The sequence below is a fragment of the Photinus pyralis genome, unplaced genomic scaffold (genome assembly GCF_008802855.1).
Source record: "Photinus pyralis isolate 1611_PpyrPB1 unplaced genomic scaffold, Ppyr1.3 Ppyr1.4_LG8, whole genome shotgun sequence".
Classification (NCBI taxonomy): Eukaryota; Metazoa; Arthropoda; class Insecta; order Coleoptera; family Lampyridae; genus Photinus; species Photinus pyralis.
This window is the reverse complement of record NW_022170819.1, coordinates 10,596,008-10,609,827: the sequence shown is the minus strand read 5'-3', so window position 1 is coordinate 10,609,827 and position 13,820 is coordinate 10,596,008. Positions and strand designations below refer to the sequence as shown.

The window sequence follows — 13,820 nt, the reverse complement described above, 5'->3', positions numbered from 1 at the left end:
CCCTTAAGCATTACCTTGTCCTATCCTCCAAGGTCACAGCTATGTGGCTTGCGACCTTTGAACCACCACCATCAGGTGGAGAACGACCTTGAACTGTGGAATGCAAGGCGTACCTCGGAAAAGGAATTATTTGCACGGAATGTAAATTTGTGGTACCGGTCTGTTAATTGACGCCAGAATTAGACTTAGCTGTGTAAGTTATTACGCAAACATTTCTTACCTCCCGATTACAGGCCTCGCCTATTGCAGGAAATCGTATCTAGAGTTCAGGGCGTGAAATGTCTGAAGTTGGAAGTGAAAAGGTATCGAGCAGATCATTATCAGGTGTCACCCCGTTTAGGCTACCTGAAAACGAGCTGAACTATCATGTGTTAGTTTTGCTGCAGATGTGACACCCGTACTTGGGGGAGTGGGGTGAATTGCTGCAACTGTCCGAAACATGGACATATTACCCGGAAACAAAACACTGCTTCACTTGTGGTACACCTGAAGTCACATGTCGTGAGTGTGGGAACTGTTCTCGTAGATGGGGAAACTACCACAGGGGATGGTAGAAGGGGACCGTGTTCGTTGTTTGTTAAATTATGTGTTCTCATATGCTCAGGGGAATGAGAGATCTCACATTATGGTCCATATATTGAGATTATTAGATTCGGGAGCTACAAAGAGTGTGACTGGGGAGGATTTGAAGGGGAATTGGTATGTCGTCTCTATTAAAAGCCGATGTTAACAATCTTACAGTAGCCATGTGTTTGTCTGGGTGTCCTTCGACTACGCGTTAGCTTGAGGGAGGTGGTGAAAATCCTCGATATATTAGTGGTTCCTAAATTAACTCAGTTTCTGGCATTGAGGGTGGGCTTTTGGTAATGAGATCAAGCGACCCTAATATTGAGGTTTGCTAGTTATTTGCTTGTTAATTAATCATTGTCTTATCAATAACAAATTGTATTTTGATTTTAGGGAATTGAAATACACAGCCTAACGATTAGTGTTTTATCTATTCCTTACTTACACCAGCTTGAAGAAAATACTTTTTGCATTCCCTTAAGACCTTTCTAAATCGACAAGACGTCAACCGATACAAGAATAGATAAATCATAAAGGAGGTAGAAGAGATATAATAAGGAGAGAGAGCCACGCAAATCGGATGCTGCAACATAAAGTTCGAGTGTTGTTCTTATTATAACCGATGCTTTATTTCGACCGAATGTCATCCATAGAGTCGGCATTTCGAAATTGGCCAACAAACTCCATCGTAAAGAAAACAAAAGCTTCTGGAAACATCTGACTCGTTCCGTTAACGAAAAGATTACGTCCCACTTTCGCGACGGCTATATTAAAAGCGCCGGTAGTACAACGAAGAGGCGCCCCCCTCATAAAAATAAAACGAAAAAATACTTACTAATAACGGAATGCTGCCTAATATCGGCATATTTCTCATTGTGGTTCACGTATCCCGGTATAGTCGAAATGCAAGTGAGCCGTAAAACTCCATCTTCTCCGCCGTGTAATTCAGATACTTCAACCGATAGCTGGGTCGTCGATGATGATTTTCGTTCGAAATATCCGTGCCCGTGCAGCCGTCCATTTGAAAAGGGTTTTGTCAAACTGTCATCGACCTAGAAAAGTACACAACGCTTCTTTATTATCAGATTTGAGCTAAAGGGAAATCAATACATTATCTTTACAGAAAAGATTAAGCGACATGTTTTCATGTACGAAAAGGAAAAGAAACTTTTCTGAGATAATATTGACTGGGAGTTTCCCCAACGTTAAATAATGAAAACCAATGGCGAAATTTTATTTCGCTTTCTCAACGTAGCATTTACAAATTCCCTTTGGAACATTAACTCCTACTTCCCTTCCAATATACCAACTGCCTTATTCATTAGAAAAGGTTGTTTTACTTACTCGACAATAAACATTTACGCCACAAATTCTACTTTTCTTGTTAGAAATTGTTCTTTATGATCTAATCAGATATTCAAGCTTGGAGAGACACCCTTGATTGCGAATTGTAAATAAGTACGCAATTAGAGTCTGGGAGGGTTTCGTAACGTAATGCAGAAATTATGTTCTTTTTGACGAAAGTAATTTATCGTCATAATTCTAAGGGTGATTTATTGACCTTAAGCAGCATCTTTTCAATTCATACAGTCATATTTAGATTTTTCATTAGTAAACTCTATACTCAAACCGATCATTCCACGTCTTACGGGAAACAGCCCTTCAACTTCCAAGTTTAAGACCTATGATTCCAAATTCAAAATTCCAGATTCAAGATCTTAGAAGTTCAAGAAACATCCAAATGGCCTGAATTTCAGGACGCCAATTGCGTTCGTTGTTTGTTAAATTATGTGTTTTCGCAAGTTCAAGGGGATGAGAGCTCCCCTATTATGCTCAATATATTGGGATTATTAGATTCGAGAGCTACAAAAATTGTGATTGGGGAGAATTTTAAGGGGAATTAGTGTGCCGTCTCTATTAAAAACGGATGTTAACAATGTTAGAGTAGCGAATTTTGAATCATGCGCTTGTCTGGGTGTCCTTCGAGTACCAGTTAGATTGAGGGAGGTGGTGAAAATCATCGATATTTTAGTGGTTCCTAATTTCAGTTGAAGGTGACGAGCAAATAGGTACGGTAGGGATCTTGAAATCTAGAATCTGGATCAGGACCAGAAAATCCAGCTGGAAGATAAAATAGAACCAATTAAAGAGTTATTACCCGGTATCGCCAGCATTATAATAATAATAATAATAATAATAATAATTTATTGTGAAAAAACATAGAAAATTTTCACAAATGGAAACAGAGTTCGCCATAGGCGATCTTCCACTCTTCCAGTAAAGACTGTGACATAATATGCTTAAATAAAGACAACATTCTTTGACATGAGACGCATAACATGATCTAATTATCATAAATATACATGCTTGAAAACACTAAAAAATAATGAAAAAAATAAAGAACAAAGAAAAAAAGAATTGCACATTTCGTACCTATTTAAACATTATTAACAATGGTATTCTAAAAAATTAGCTTTTATTTCAAAAATGATCAAAACACATGTCAAATATTATTTTTTTGAAATTATCCAAAGATAAACTTAGGTGTTCTTGAATTTGATTTAAGGTTGAAACAGCAATGTATGTGAAACTGCCTCGAAATTTTTTTGTTCTGTATTTGGGTATTGTGAGACTATCAATTCGCAAGTTCACTGCATGCCTACTTGACCGCTTTTCTAAGGTTTCCAGTAAGTATCCAGGAGAACCACTTTTACACAATTTGTAAAGAAAGATGCATAGCAAATAGTGAATTCGTCCTTTCACATTTAATAAATGGATTCTTTCAAGATAAGGGCTTACATGGTCTCTAGAAGGTATACCTAAAGCGAATCTAAAACACGCATTTTGCAAGCGTTGTAATTTGTGTTTATATTGTTGCGTAAGAGAATTGTAATACACCAAACTACAATATTCAAATATGGGAAAAATAAGAGTTTGTATCAACTTCAGTTTTGTATCCACTGGTAGATTTTTCAAGTGATAAATTGCTTTTAATTTAGAGAAGCCCAACCCATATGCTCTATCGACATGCTTTTGAAAAGATAGGTGTTCGTCTAAGATGAGCCCTAGGTTTTTCGTGTGTGTTACCCATTTAATTGCCGCACCGTTTAGTTTTAAAATATGACAGTTTAAATTAATTTCATTTGTCCTCATTCTATTTGATATGCAGAGGGCAACAGTTTTGTCTGGGTTCAGACATAATCCATTCCTATTGCACCAAAGATTTATATTGGCTAGGTCATCATTGATTTTAGTTATGACATGAGTCATATGAGTTATGTTGCATGCTGCATATAATTGTATGTCGTCAGCGTACATATGTGACTTGCAGTACTTTAGAGAAATTGTTAAAAGAAATCGATGTTGAACTTCAGGAAATGTTGGGCAAAGGTGGGTGAACCATTGACGAGTCCATGGAGCAGTCCAATTCTAATGGTGGTGGTGTTGGCATCCGTACCGCCCCCGTTCTCGTGCCCGCATATCCGCGTCGGTTTGGGCGAACCTTTAGCTATCAGGCGCGATGCCTATCCTATGCTTTACATTTCTAATATTCTAGATAAATTAAGAGATGCTCGTTCCCTGCTGAGCCTAGATATGAAGTCAGTATACTGGCAAACTAACCCTGATGGGAAATCTCGTCACCTCGCCACTTTTGAGCAACACATGGAGGTTTTAGGTAAAGCATTTAAACGCTTGCAAGCCGGAAAATTAGATTTAAATAAGGAGAAATGGCAGTTCTGTAGGAGCGAATTGCAGAAGTTCGGGCTTTAATTGGAACGTCGTGGTACAGAAGGTTCATCCCAAACTTTGTTCTAGCCGCTCACGGAGATCCTGAAGAGGTCATCAACATTTAAATTGAATGAAGAAAAATAAATAAAATAAATAAATAAATAAATAAATAAATAAATAAATAAATAAATAAATGAATAAATAAATAAATAAATAAATAAATAAATAAATAAATAAATAAATAAATAAATAAGTAAATAAGTTACGGCACTTGCCGGCTACACCATCCTGGTAGGAGACAGGACCTGCAAGTGGAAACGCTCGTAGAAAACATCCTTTTTCTGGCCGAGAAAATTTACGACAGAATAGATAACTCCGACCTCGAGCACATATGAGACATACCATCTGTGGCCGGAACACAAGAGCGAAAAAAAGCAGCCTAGGAGAGTGCTACAAGGAAACTAGGAAACACGCATCCATTACAGTTTCGCCAATGGCGTTAGCATGGATAACGCTGTAAAATGGATTCCGTGCCTACAAATCCAATGGGTGACTGGAAATGGAAAAGCGCATGGCTCCAAAAGCAAAAATTCACACCCTCCAAACCCTCATAAGGATACAAGACAAAAAAAACAAGCTTTAAGCAGTAGAAGCTATATAGGTAGGGCTGCTGAAATATGGATGGCCTGCGGCAACCAGCCCACCGATCACGATATGTTTTGCATAGGCGACCCAATTACCATCCTGCCGTCGCAACTTTATGGTTTATAATTTAAGTTTCACAGTTCAAAATTGAAAGAGGAAGGTAACACGGTTTAAGATGTTCCAGATTGACATTTCAATGCTCAAGGTTAAATGGTCAACGTTGTAGCTTTCAATTGAAGGTTCAAAGTTCGAAGAATCTAAGCGCAAGACCGATTTAAGACTGGAGCTCAAACATTCGAAACTCAAGATTTAGAATTTAACGGTCAATAATTGCCATCTAGATTTAATGGTCAATATTCAAAGAAGCAAGGCTCAAAAGTGAAGGATGAAGAGCCAAGAATCACAATTTATAATTTATAATTTATAATTATATATAATATAATTAATATAATATAATATAATTAATATAATATAATATAATATAATATAATATAATATAATATAATATAATATAATATAATATAATATAATATAATATAATATAATATAATATAATATAATGCAATAATAACGGACACGAGATCAAAAATTTGAGTTACGGGTTCTGGGGATTCAACGCATAAAGACCAAATTACAAGATTAAATCTCTAAATCCAAGGCATAAGTTGAAATTGCAAGGTTCGTAGTAGAGTCAAAACGGAAAGGGCAAGGTCTAAGGTGCATGCTTAAGGTTTAAGGTTCAAAGTTCAAGACACAATGGTTAAAAGAATAATCAGGTTTAAGTTTTAAAATGTAATCTAAGATGGAAGTTTCCAAATCGATATTAAAGTTTAATTCTTTGGGTTAAAAAACTTGGTCATGGTTAAAATGGTCTAAAGTCAGGTCAAGGTCTAAAAGTCAAGATTTGAGATACTTTGATATTCAAGGGTATATCGTCAGAGGTGTAAGGTTTAAGGTTCAACATACGAATTTTCAATGTTAAAAAGTTAAGATTCAAAGTTCAACTCGAAATTCTAAAATCTAGACTTGTCAAGCTTCCAAATTTGTAATTTAGAGTTCACAGTTCAAGGTTCATATTTCAAAATTGAAAGTTGCAAATATAAAGTTCAGGCTTGAAATTCCATACCACGGATTTCAGTATAAATAAATAAAAAAAGAATGAATAAATAAATAAATAAATAAATAAGTAAATAAACAAGTATTTACTTATTTATTACATACATTCATTAGTGTATAAATAAAATGCTTACATAAACAAACAGATGAGTTTATTAAGGATCCTCAGATCCTTTATAGTTTTGTATTGTCGTCCGTCCGTCCGTCCGTCCGTCCGTCCGTGTGCGCTCTAACTCTTTTTAAAAGTGGCCGATTGTGTTGAAATTTGGTATACGGGTACGTTGGACATTAAGAACGGACGCTATTGATTTTCAGGAAGCTGGTTCAACAGGAACAAAAGTTATACGACTTCGAGTGAATCGGGAATAGGAAAAACTGCGAACTCAATATAATAAAAATTAACATATTTCATTCCCTAGGTCATGTATCGAGTTCGGACTTTCGCTAGATTATTCCCTATGACTCTTAGACTCTTAGATGTGTAACTCTTCTCTGTGGTCTCGGTCAAAAGTTTTAGAGCAAAATGTACCCAAAATTATTCTTTACACATGAATTTAGAGTTGTAAAAGCTTTCAAACGCATTATCTTGATGCTGAAAGAGTTGATAACGTGCACGTTTGATAACCGCATGTGTGTGATTCAAAAATGTTAAATTATTTTTCTGAGGCCACATGGATTTTGATCAAAATATGTCAAAATCGTTAATTATGCACCAAGATCGTTGGGAAAAAGACTACGCGCATTATCTCAATGCCCAAGACATGAATTTGATGCATTTTTGGCGACCACGTGGATTTTGATCAAAACATGTCAAAATCGTTATTTATGCACCAAGATCGTTGGGAAAAGACTAGGCGCATTATCTCAATGCCTAAGACATGAATTTGATGCATTTTTGGCGACCACGTGGATTTTGATCAAAACATGTCAAAATCGTTATTTATGCACCAAGATCATTGGGAAAAAGACTAGGCGCATTATCTCAATGCCCAAGACATGAATTTGATGAATTTTTGGCGAAAACGTGGATTTTGATCAAAACATGTCAAAATCGTTATTTATGCACCAAGATCGTTGGGAAAAAGATCAAGAGCATTATCTCAATGATCTAAACATGAATTTGATCTATTTTTATGGACCACATGGATTTTGATCAAAACATGTCAAAATCGTTATTTATGCACCAAGATCGTTGGGAAAAAAACCAAGAGCATTATCTCAAAGCCCAAGACATGAATTTGATGCATTTTTGTTAACTATAAAATGTATTTTGTAAGATTAAAATAAATTGTCGTTAAAAGTGATTGTAATACTGAGGATCCTTCGATATTTCGTTGTATCGGTTTATTAATCAAGAATGTGGTAGAAATAAATTATTCCCGGCAATTTTAAAAGGTTTCCGTAGGAAGGGAAGTTTGCAAGAAATTCTTATTTTAATGAATCAAATACATTCATTTGCCTGTCAAAAGATTTAATTCCGTGGCCCGTCAAAACTCGAATATAAAACACGCAGAACAAACACAATTAAATGAAATGGGATCGTCGTTTAAGTAAATTGGGCCGTTATCATTTTCCTTTTATTTCATCTTAAGCCCGTTTCCGAAAGTTTCTTTTTCTTAAAAGTTAGTTTCTAGGCGGGCGTAGTGTTTAGGTCTAAGGTAGTTTCGAGAACCTTTATGATCCCTTAAAACCTTTTGTATCACTAATAATATACGAAAGTGATTCTACCCTGTTTTCAAGTCTATCGTTTGATGCGACGGCCTTCTATAATATTTACGAAGTTGACCCAAATCTGCTGTACGGTTTAAAGTTTGAAGGGAGTTTGTGTTTCGCCCCAGCACGTTTCCGGTGTTATCCTCGCGTCCTAAAGAAAAATACTTCCTTCACCGAATTTAGAGATTTTTGCCTTGTTTCGTTACGTACAGAATATACGACGATACCTATTGCGCCTGGATATTTTGCATAATGATGACGAAAACGTGGAATTCACTTTTACGGCCTTTTGTAAATGAGGCTAATAATAATAATAAGCGGAATTCTCCTCTTGCGAAACTTTTTAAATTGAAATTAAGTTAGCGAAACTTTCCTAACGAGTGTTGTCAAAACAGGGTGGTTTATTGCTATCTTTACATTATGCTAACGAGATTGTGTTTCGCTGCGCTTTTGAACTGTTTTACGACTACGCGAAATAAAATTTGGGCAAATTGAATCATATATTCATTCGCTGCGTTTTATGTTCCAAACGGCACAGCTCCCGAAGTGTCGAATCTATAGCTAAACAACGCAATGCGATAGTGTCTTTAAATTTTACTGCGCGTAGAGAGAAAATTTCTCATTTTCAGAGGTACGTTATAGCAATACTAGGGTTGTAGTAACCTTAGACTTAGACCATTTTTGGCAGCAAATGAATTAGTGAGGTCGTATGTACAGGGTGAGTCAACGATTGCGCCTAGCAACTTAATGCCTTGAAGATAAGATTTTTCGATAGAGTGATTTTGTATTATGATATAGTTGAATATTCCACACATTTAAAAAATATTTGCAATTATACAGGTTGCGCCCACAAAGTAGGGCGCCCAAATGGTACATTTTTTCAGGATTTTTTTTTAATAGAACTCCCTGTATTTGAATGCATTTATGAATTCTACGTGTAATTTTACGTCTTTTTTATTATATAGTTAATATCCGAAAAGCTAGTAGTTTTAAAGATAATTTGATTTCTAAGAAAAATTGGGGGTCAGTATACAGGGTGTTACACGACCGTTCGAAAAAAAAAAATCGGGTTGTAGAGGGCATCAAAACAAGCACTTTTTCCAAATAAACCGAGGGTCCAACGTGTTTCGTTTGGGAGCCACCCCCCAAAGAGTGTTGAAATCTGCATTTCTTCTTTAATTTTTGTCTTTGAATAGGTTTTTGGGTATGCTCTTTCCGATTTTGCAATTTTTTTTTCAAAATTCCTACCCCTAAAGGGCGCACCCCTAAACTAGGGTGCAAAAAAAAATTCTGATTTCGACGAAATTTGGTATCTGGGGGTTTTTTAACATGAAAATCACGAATCTGAAATTAGTTTTTGAAAATTCGAAAAAAAAAGTTCCACTGCAATTCTTGGCGGGACAACGAAAATAGAGATAATTCCACGAAATTTGTTGTGTACATACTAAACGAGTTAAGGAACAAAACTGTCGAACAGTTTTTTAAAATAACTTTTCAAACAAAAGTTATACTCATTTGAATGTTGGTCCTTCGGGTCGCGAAGTGTCCCAAGCCTACTAGTAAGCCATAATTTCGCATGTGAAAGGAGCGTGTTCTTTTGGAAGTTATTTTTCAACCTAAGATTATGAAAATTTTTGATCATAGTGAAAAAGTATCATACGGAAAGTGATTTGACTTTTTCCCCTACCTTATTTAGATAATAAATAAATCGATCAGCGCTTTAAAATACCTTGGTAGGTGTTTTAATCGATACATCGAATTTTTTAATCATTTAATGACCGAATTAATTCCAAATAACAAAATATCGACTCAAACCGTTAATCTTTTGTTTTTGCGACATTGTCAACCAACACATGCGAAATTATGGCTTACTAGTAGGCTTGGGACACTTCGCGACCCGAAGGACCAACATTCAAGTGAGTATAACTTTTGTTTGAAAAGTTATTTTAAAAAACTGTTCGACAGTTTTGTTCCTTAACTCGTTTAGTATGTACACAACAAATTTCGTGTAATTATCTCTATTTTCGTTGTCCCGCCAAGAATTGCAGTGGAACTTTTTTTTTCGAATTTTCAAAAACTAATTTCAGATTCGTGATTTTCATGTTTAAAAAACCCCAGATACCAAATTTCGTCGAAATCAGAATTTTTTTTTGCACCCTAGTTTAGGGGTGCGCCCTTTAGGGGTGCGCCCTTTAGGGGTAGGAATTTTGAAAAAAAAATTGCAAAATCGGAAAGAGCATACCCAAAAACCTATTCAAAGACATGCCACCCGACTTTGTAACTCTTATGGTTGCTGAGAAAAAAATTAAAGAAGAAATGCAGATTTCAACACTCTTTGGGGGGTGGCTCCCAAACGAAACACGTTGGACCCTCGGTTTATTTGGAAAAAGTGCTTGTTTTGATGCCCTCTACAACCCGATTTTTTTTTTTCGAACGGTCGTGTAACACCCTGTATATTGTCAAAATTATTAATTAAATTTTGATTCCAGGTTTCATATCTTTTATCCTGGGTTAAGTAAAAGTCACATAAATACATCTACTATGAAACATTAAAAATATAGCTTACAGGGTGTTTTTTTGGTAGGTCCAAAGTTGCAAAACTTCATATTAAAAAATCTCACTTTTTTAAATGGAACACTCTGTATATTTTTCTGTCATCATTTAACTCCTTCCAAAACCTTCAACTTTTGATAATAATGTCCTATACCTATCTCTGATAGTTTTCGAAATATCTTGGTTTTCCTGGGTTTTATATTCTAATCTTAAATAAGTTATATGTAATTTACATAATAGTGAGGTGGCCATGCAAAAAAAAGCATTTTTTATCTATCTCCTCCAAAACGAAAATCATATCGATTAATTTATTTTTCAAACAATTCATTTTAAGTCCAAAAACCGGAGAATAAGTAAAAACCCTGGTAAAAACATTTGAGAAAATTTAATCTCCTTATGTCATCCAGTCAGTGATATTATGTATTTTAATTTTTTTTTTCATATTCACCTCGTTATTATGTAAATTAGAACTTATTCCAGATTAAAATATAAAAACTAGGAAAACCACGATATTTGTTTATGTTTTTACTATGAAATTTATTCTCGTTTTTAGGCTTAAATGAATTATTCGAAAAATGAATTAATAAATATGATTTTAGCTTTGAACGAGGCAGATAAAAATTGCCTTTTTTTGCATGGCCACCTCGTTATTATGTAAATTACATATAACTTATTTAAGATTAGAATATAAAAACCAGGAAAACCAAGATATTTTGAAAAATATCAGAAATAGGTATAGGGCATTATTATTATCAAAAGTTGAAGGTTTTTGGAAGAGCTAAAAGATGACAGAAAAATATACAGGGTGTTCCTTTTAAGAAAAGTGAGATTTTTAATATGAAATTTTGAAACTTTGGATCTACAAAAAAACACCCTGTAAGCTATTTTTTTTAATGTTTTATAGTAGATCTATTTATTTGACTTTTACTGAACCCAGGATAAAAGATAAAAAACCTATAATCAAAATTTAAGTAATAATTTTGACAATATATACCAGGATATATACTGACGCTTGCAAATGCCAAATTTTTCTTAAAAATAGAATTATCTTTAAAACTACTAGTTTTTCGGATATTAACCATATAATATAAAAGACGTACAATTACGCGTAGAATTCAAAAATGCTTTCAAATACAGGGGGTTGTATTTAAAAAAATGTACCATTTTGGCGCCCTATTTTGTGGGCGTACCCTGTATAATTCCAAATATTTTTAAAATGTGGAGAATATTCAACCATATCATAATACAAAAGCACTCTATCGAAAAATCTTATCATTAAGTTACTCCGCGCAATCGTTGACTCACCCTGTACCTATACTCAAATTGCTATTTGATATTACATCGATTGGTGGAATGTGAATAAAAGTGTTACCGAAACGTTGTGACACTTCGCTTGTGCCGCGTGTCAATGGTTAATGTTTACCAAGGGCAGAATGTCTAAAATACGTTTGAGTAATCCCTGAATAAAGTGCACAAGTTGAGAGGGAACATTAACTATGGTCACACGCAAAGGGTCCGTGAGAATCTGCAGAAAATCTGAAATTATCTCTGAACAGCCCCCGAAAAATCTTGAGCGAGTCCTTATAGAAGCATCTAAAGAAAACAAATTACTAAAGAATCTCAAAATATCCCAAAAATAAGCAATCTCGAGATGTACCTATTCAAAGAATCTTGACAGATCTTCAAAGGATCTCTCAAAAACCCTGTAGGTGTATAGGTATCATAGGTAAACTATAGCACAAAGTTATGATACACAACACATTCCAACTTTACAACAAAGAGTATAGGGTGCAGTCGGAGTCCCATTCAGAAATACTCAAGAACCATATGAGAGCACAAAATTTGTAAGACACCGTATAGAATAACACAAGATATGTCTTGTCTATACTGGTGCTCCATCTTGTTGAATTAAAACAAAGCAGTCTAGTTCCCAATACTGTATTGGAGGTGTAGGTATTACAACCAGAAGCGAAACTAAATTAGTTAGTAATTAATAGTTGAATGTTTAATTATGTAAAGGTGCAACCGGTTCTGCGACCTAGATATTATGAAAAATTCAGACAAAATGTTTTGGAGGTGCCGGGCATCGATCCCGGTACCTCTCGCATGCTAAGCGAGCGCTCTACCATCTGAGCTACACCCCCTCATAAAAACTGTGATAGCAATCAAAAATCCCTGATATAATATCACTGGTATTGGTCTACACTTATGTTCTGAATCTCCCAACATATTAGTAGTGTATGTATAGATTTACTCGCATGACATACCTAAGTTCTTCAACAATTCTTGTTAGACATAAAGGTTCTTCCTGTAAGTAGGTACTTCATACACTATTTCGTTAAATAAATTATAAAAACCTCTCCAGAAACTTTAACTAGGAGGTTCGTTGGGGATTCATCTTAATCTTAAAATAAAACAACTTATGGCCATTTGCACCGACAAATTTAAGTGGAGCTTAGCTTAAACGTAGCTTAAAATCCATGGCAACGATAATTGAGACAATGGTTGCTATGGATTTTAAGCTAAGCTCCACTTAAATTTGTCGATGCAAACGGCCATAAGTAATTCTTGGTAAATGGTTCAGAGAATCTACGAACTTTTTCAGAAATTCAGAAATTAAGCAGATAAGTATGTAATTTTTCTAAATTCCGAAGTCAAACGGACCTGCTTATGTTTGCAAAGGCTCTTGTCTTTTCAATAACCAACGGCGTTGATTTGAGTTTCCGTAGTACTTTATAAGAATACTATCGATATGATTGTGTCCTCACCTGGTATTTTTTTGAGTGGCTATTGCCCAAAAAATGACGAAAAGTTCACTCCATCTCCAAGTTGTTTCTCGAATTTTGCATAGACGGTAGACGAACAAAAACGCATTTTTTTTCAATCTTAGCATTGTCAAAGAATTCTTTGGCATTGTTTTCACTCAACGCCCGTAGGTTAGGCAACTTAGCTACCATATTCCATTTACGAATCGATTAACATTTTAGGTGAAAGTAGATCAATCGAACTACTCATTTGGCGTATTTTTTGTTCATTACCATTACTTGTACGAAGGGGGTGTAGCTCAGATGGTAGAGCGCTCGCTTAGCATGCGAGAGGTACCGGGATCGATGCCCGGCACCTCCAAAATTTTGGTTTTTTTTCGTACCTACGGTAGGTAATTGATTCACTTCAGCCATGAGTGCTTATAAAACAACAAACTAATACGAATTAGTCAATTTTAAAGACATATCGACGATTTTTTAAATTTATTTCTTTCAAATGCGCTTGAAACAAATTGAGCCAGGCGAGCTGGCCGAGTTGGCCGTCAGCTGCCGAGCGTCACACAATATAGAAGCGTACTTAAAACACAACGGAAAGAACTTTTTGGCACTTTTCAAAGAGTTTTTACCACTTAAGAGGCTTTAGAACACATCAAAAGGCGACTTAAGGGTTTCTTTATCACTTTCTTATGGGGTCTGAGGTCTCTATTTTCTTCTAGCCCTTTAGCGCTTTCT

General features: G+C 35.3%; 1 protein-coding gene and 2 non-coding genes across 3 annotated transcripts in view; 1 reads left to right on the top strand and 2 right to left on the bottom strand.

Moving 5' to 3' along the window:
- The window catches only part of LOC116179169, a gene marked incomplete at its 5' end in the record, with an annotated part of 34,088 nt that overhangs the window by 9,350 nt on the left and 10,918 nt on the right, over window positions 1-13,820 (bottom strand). Inside the window, 1 exon segment of the mRNA XM_031498883.1 lies at window positions 1,403-1,619. Within this exon segment, the coding sequence (XP_031354743.1) occupies window positions 1,403-1,619 (217 nt within the window).
- Window positions 12,395-12,467, bottom strand: Trnaa-agc. Its single transcript has one exon. It is a non-coding gene; the product is annotated as a tRNA-Ala (tRNA).
- Trnaa-agc lies at window positions 13,377-13,449 on the top strand. The gene has a single exon. It is a non-coding gene; the product is annotated as a tRNA-Ala (tRNA).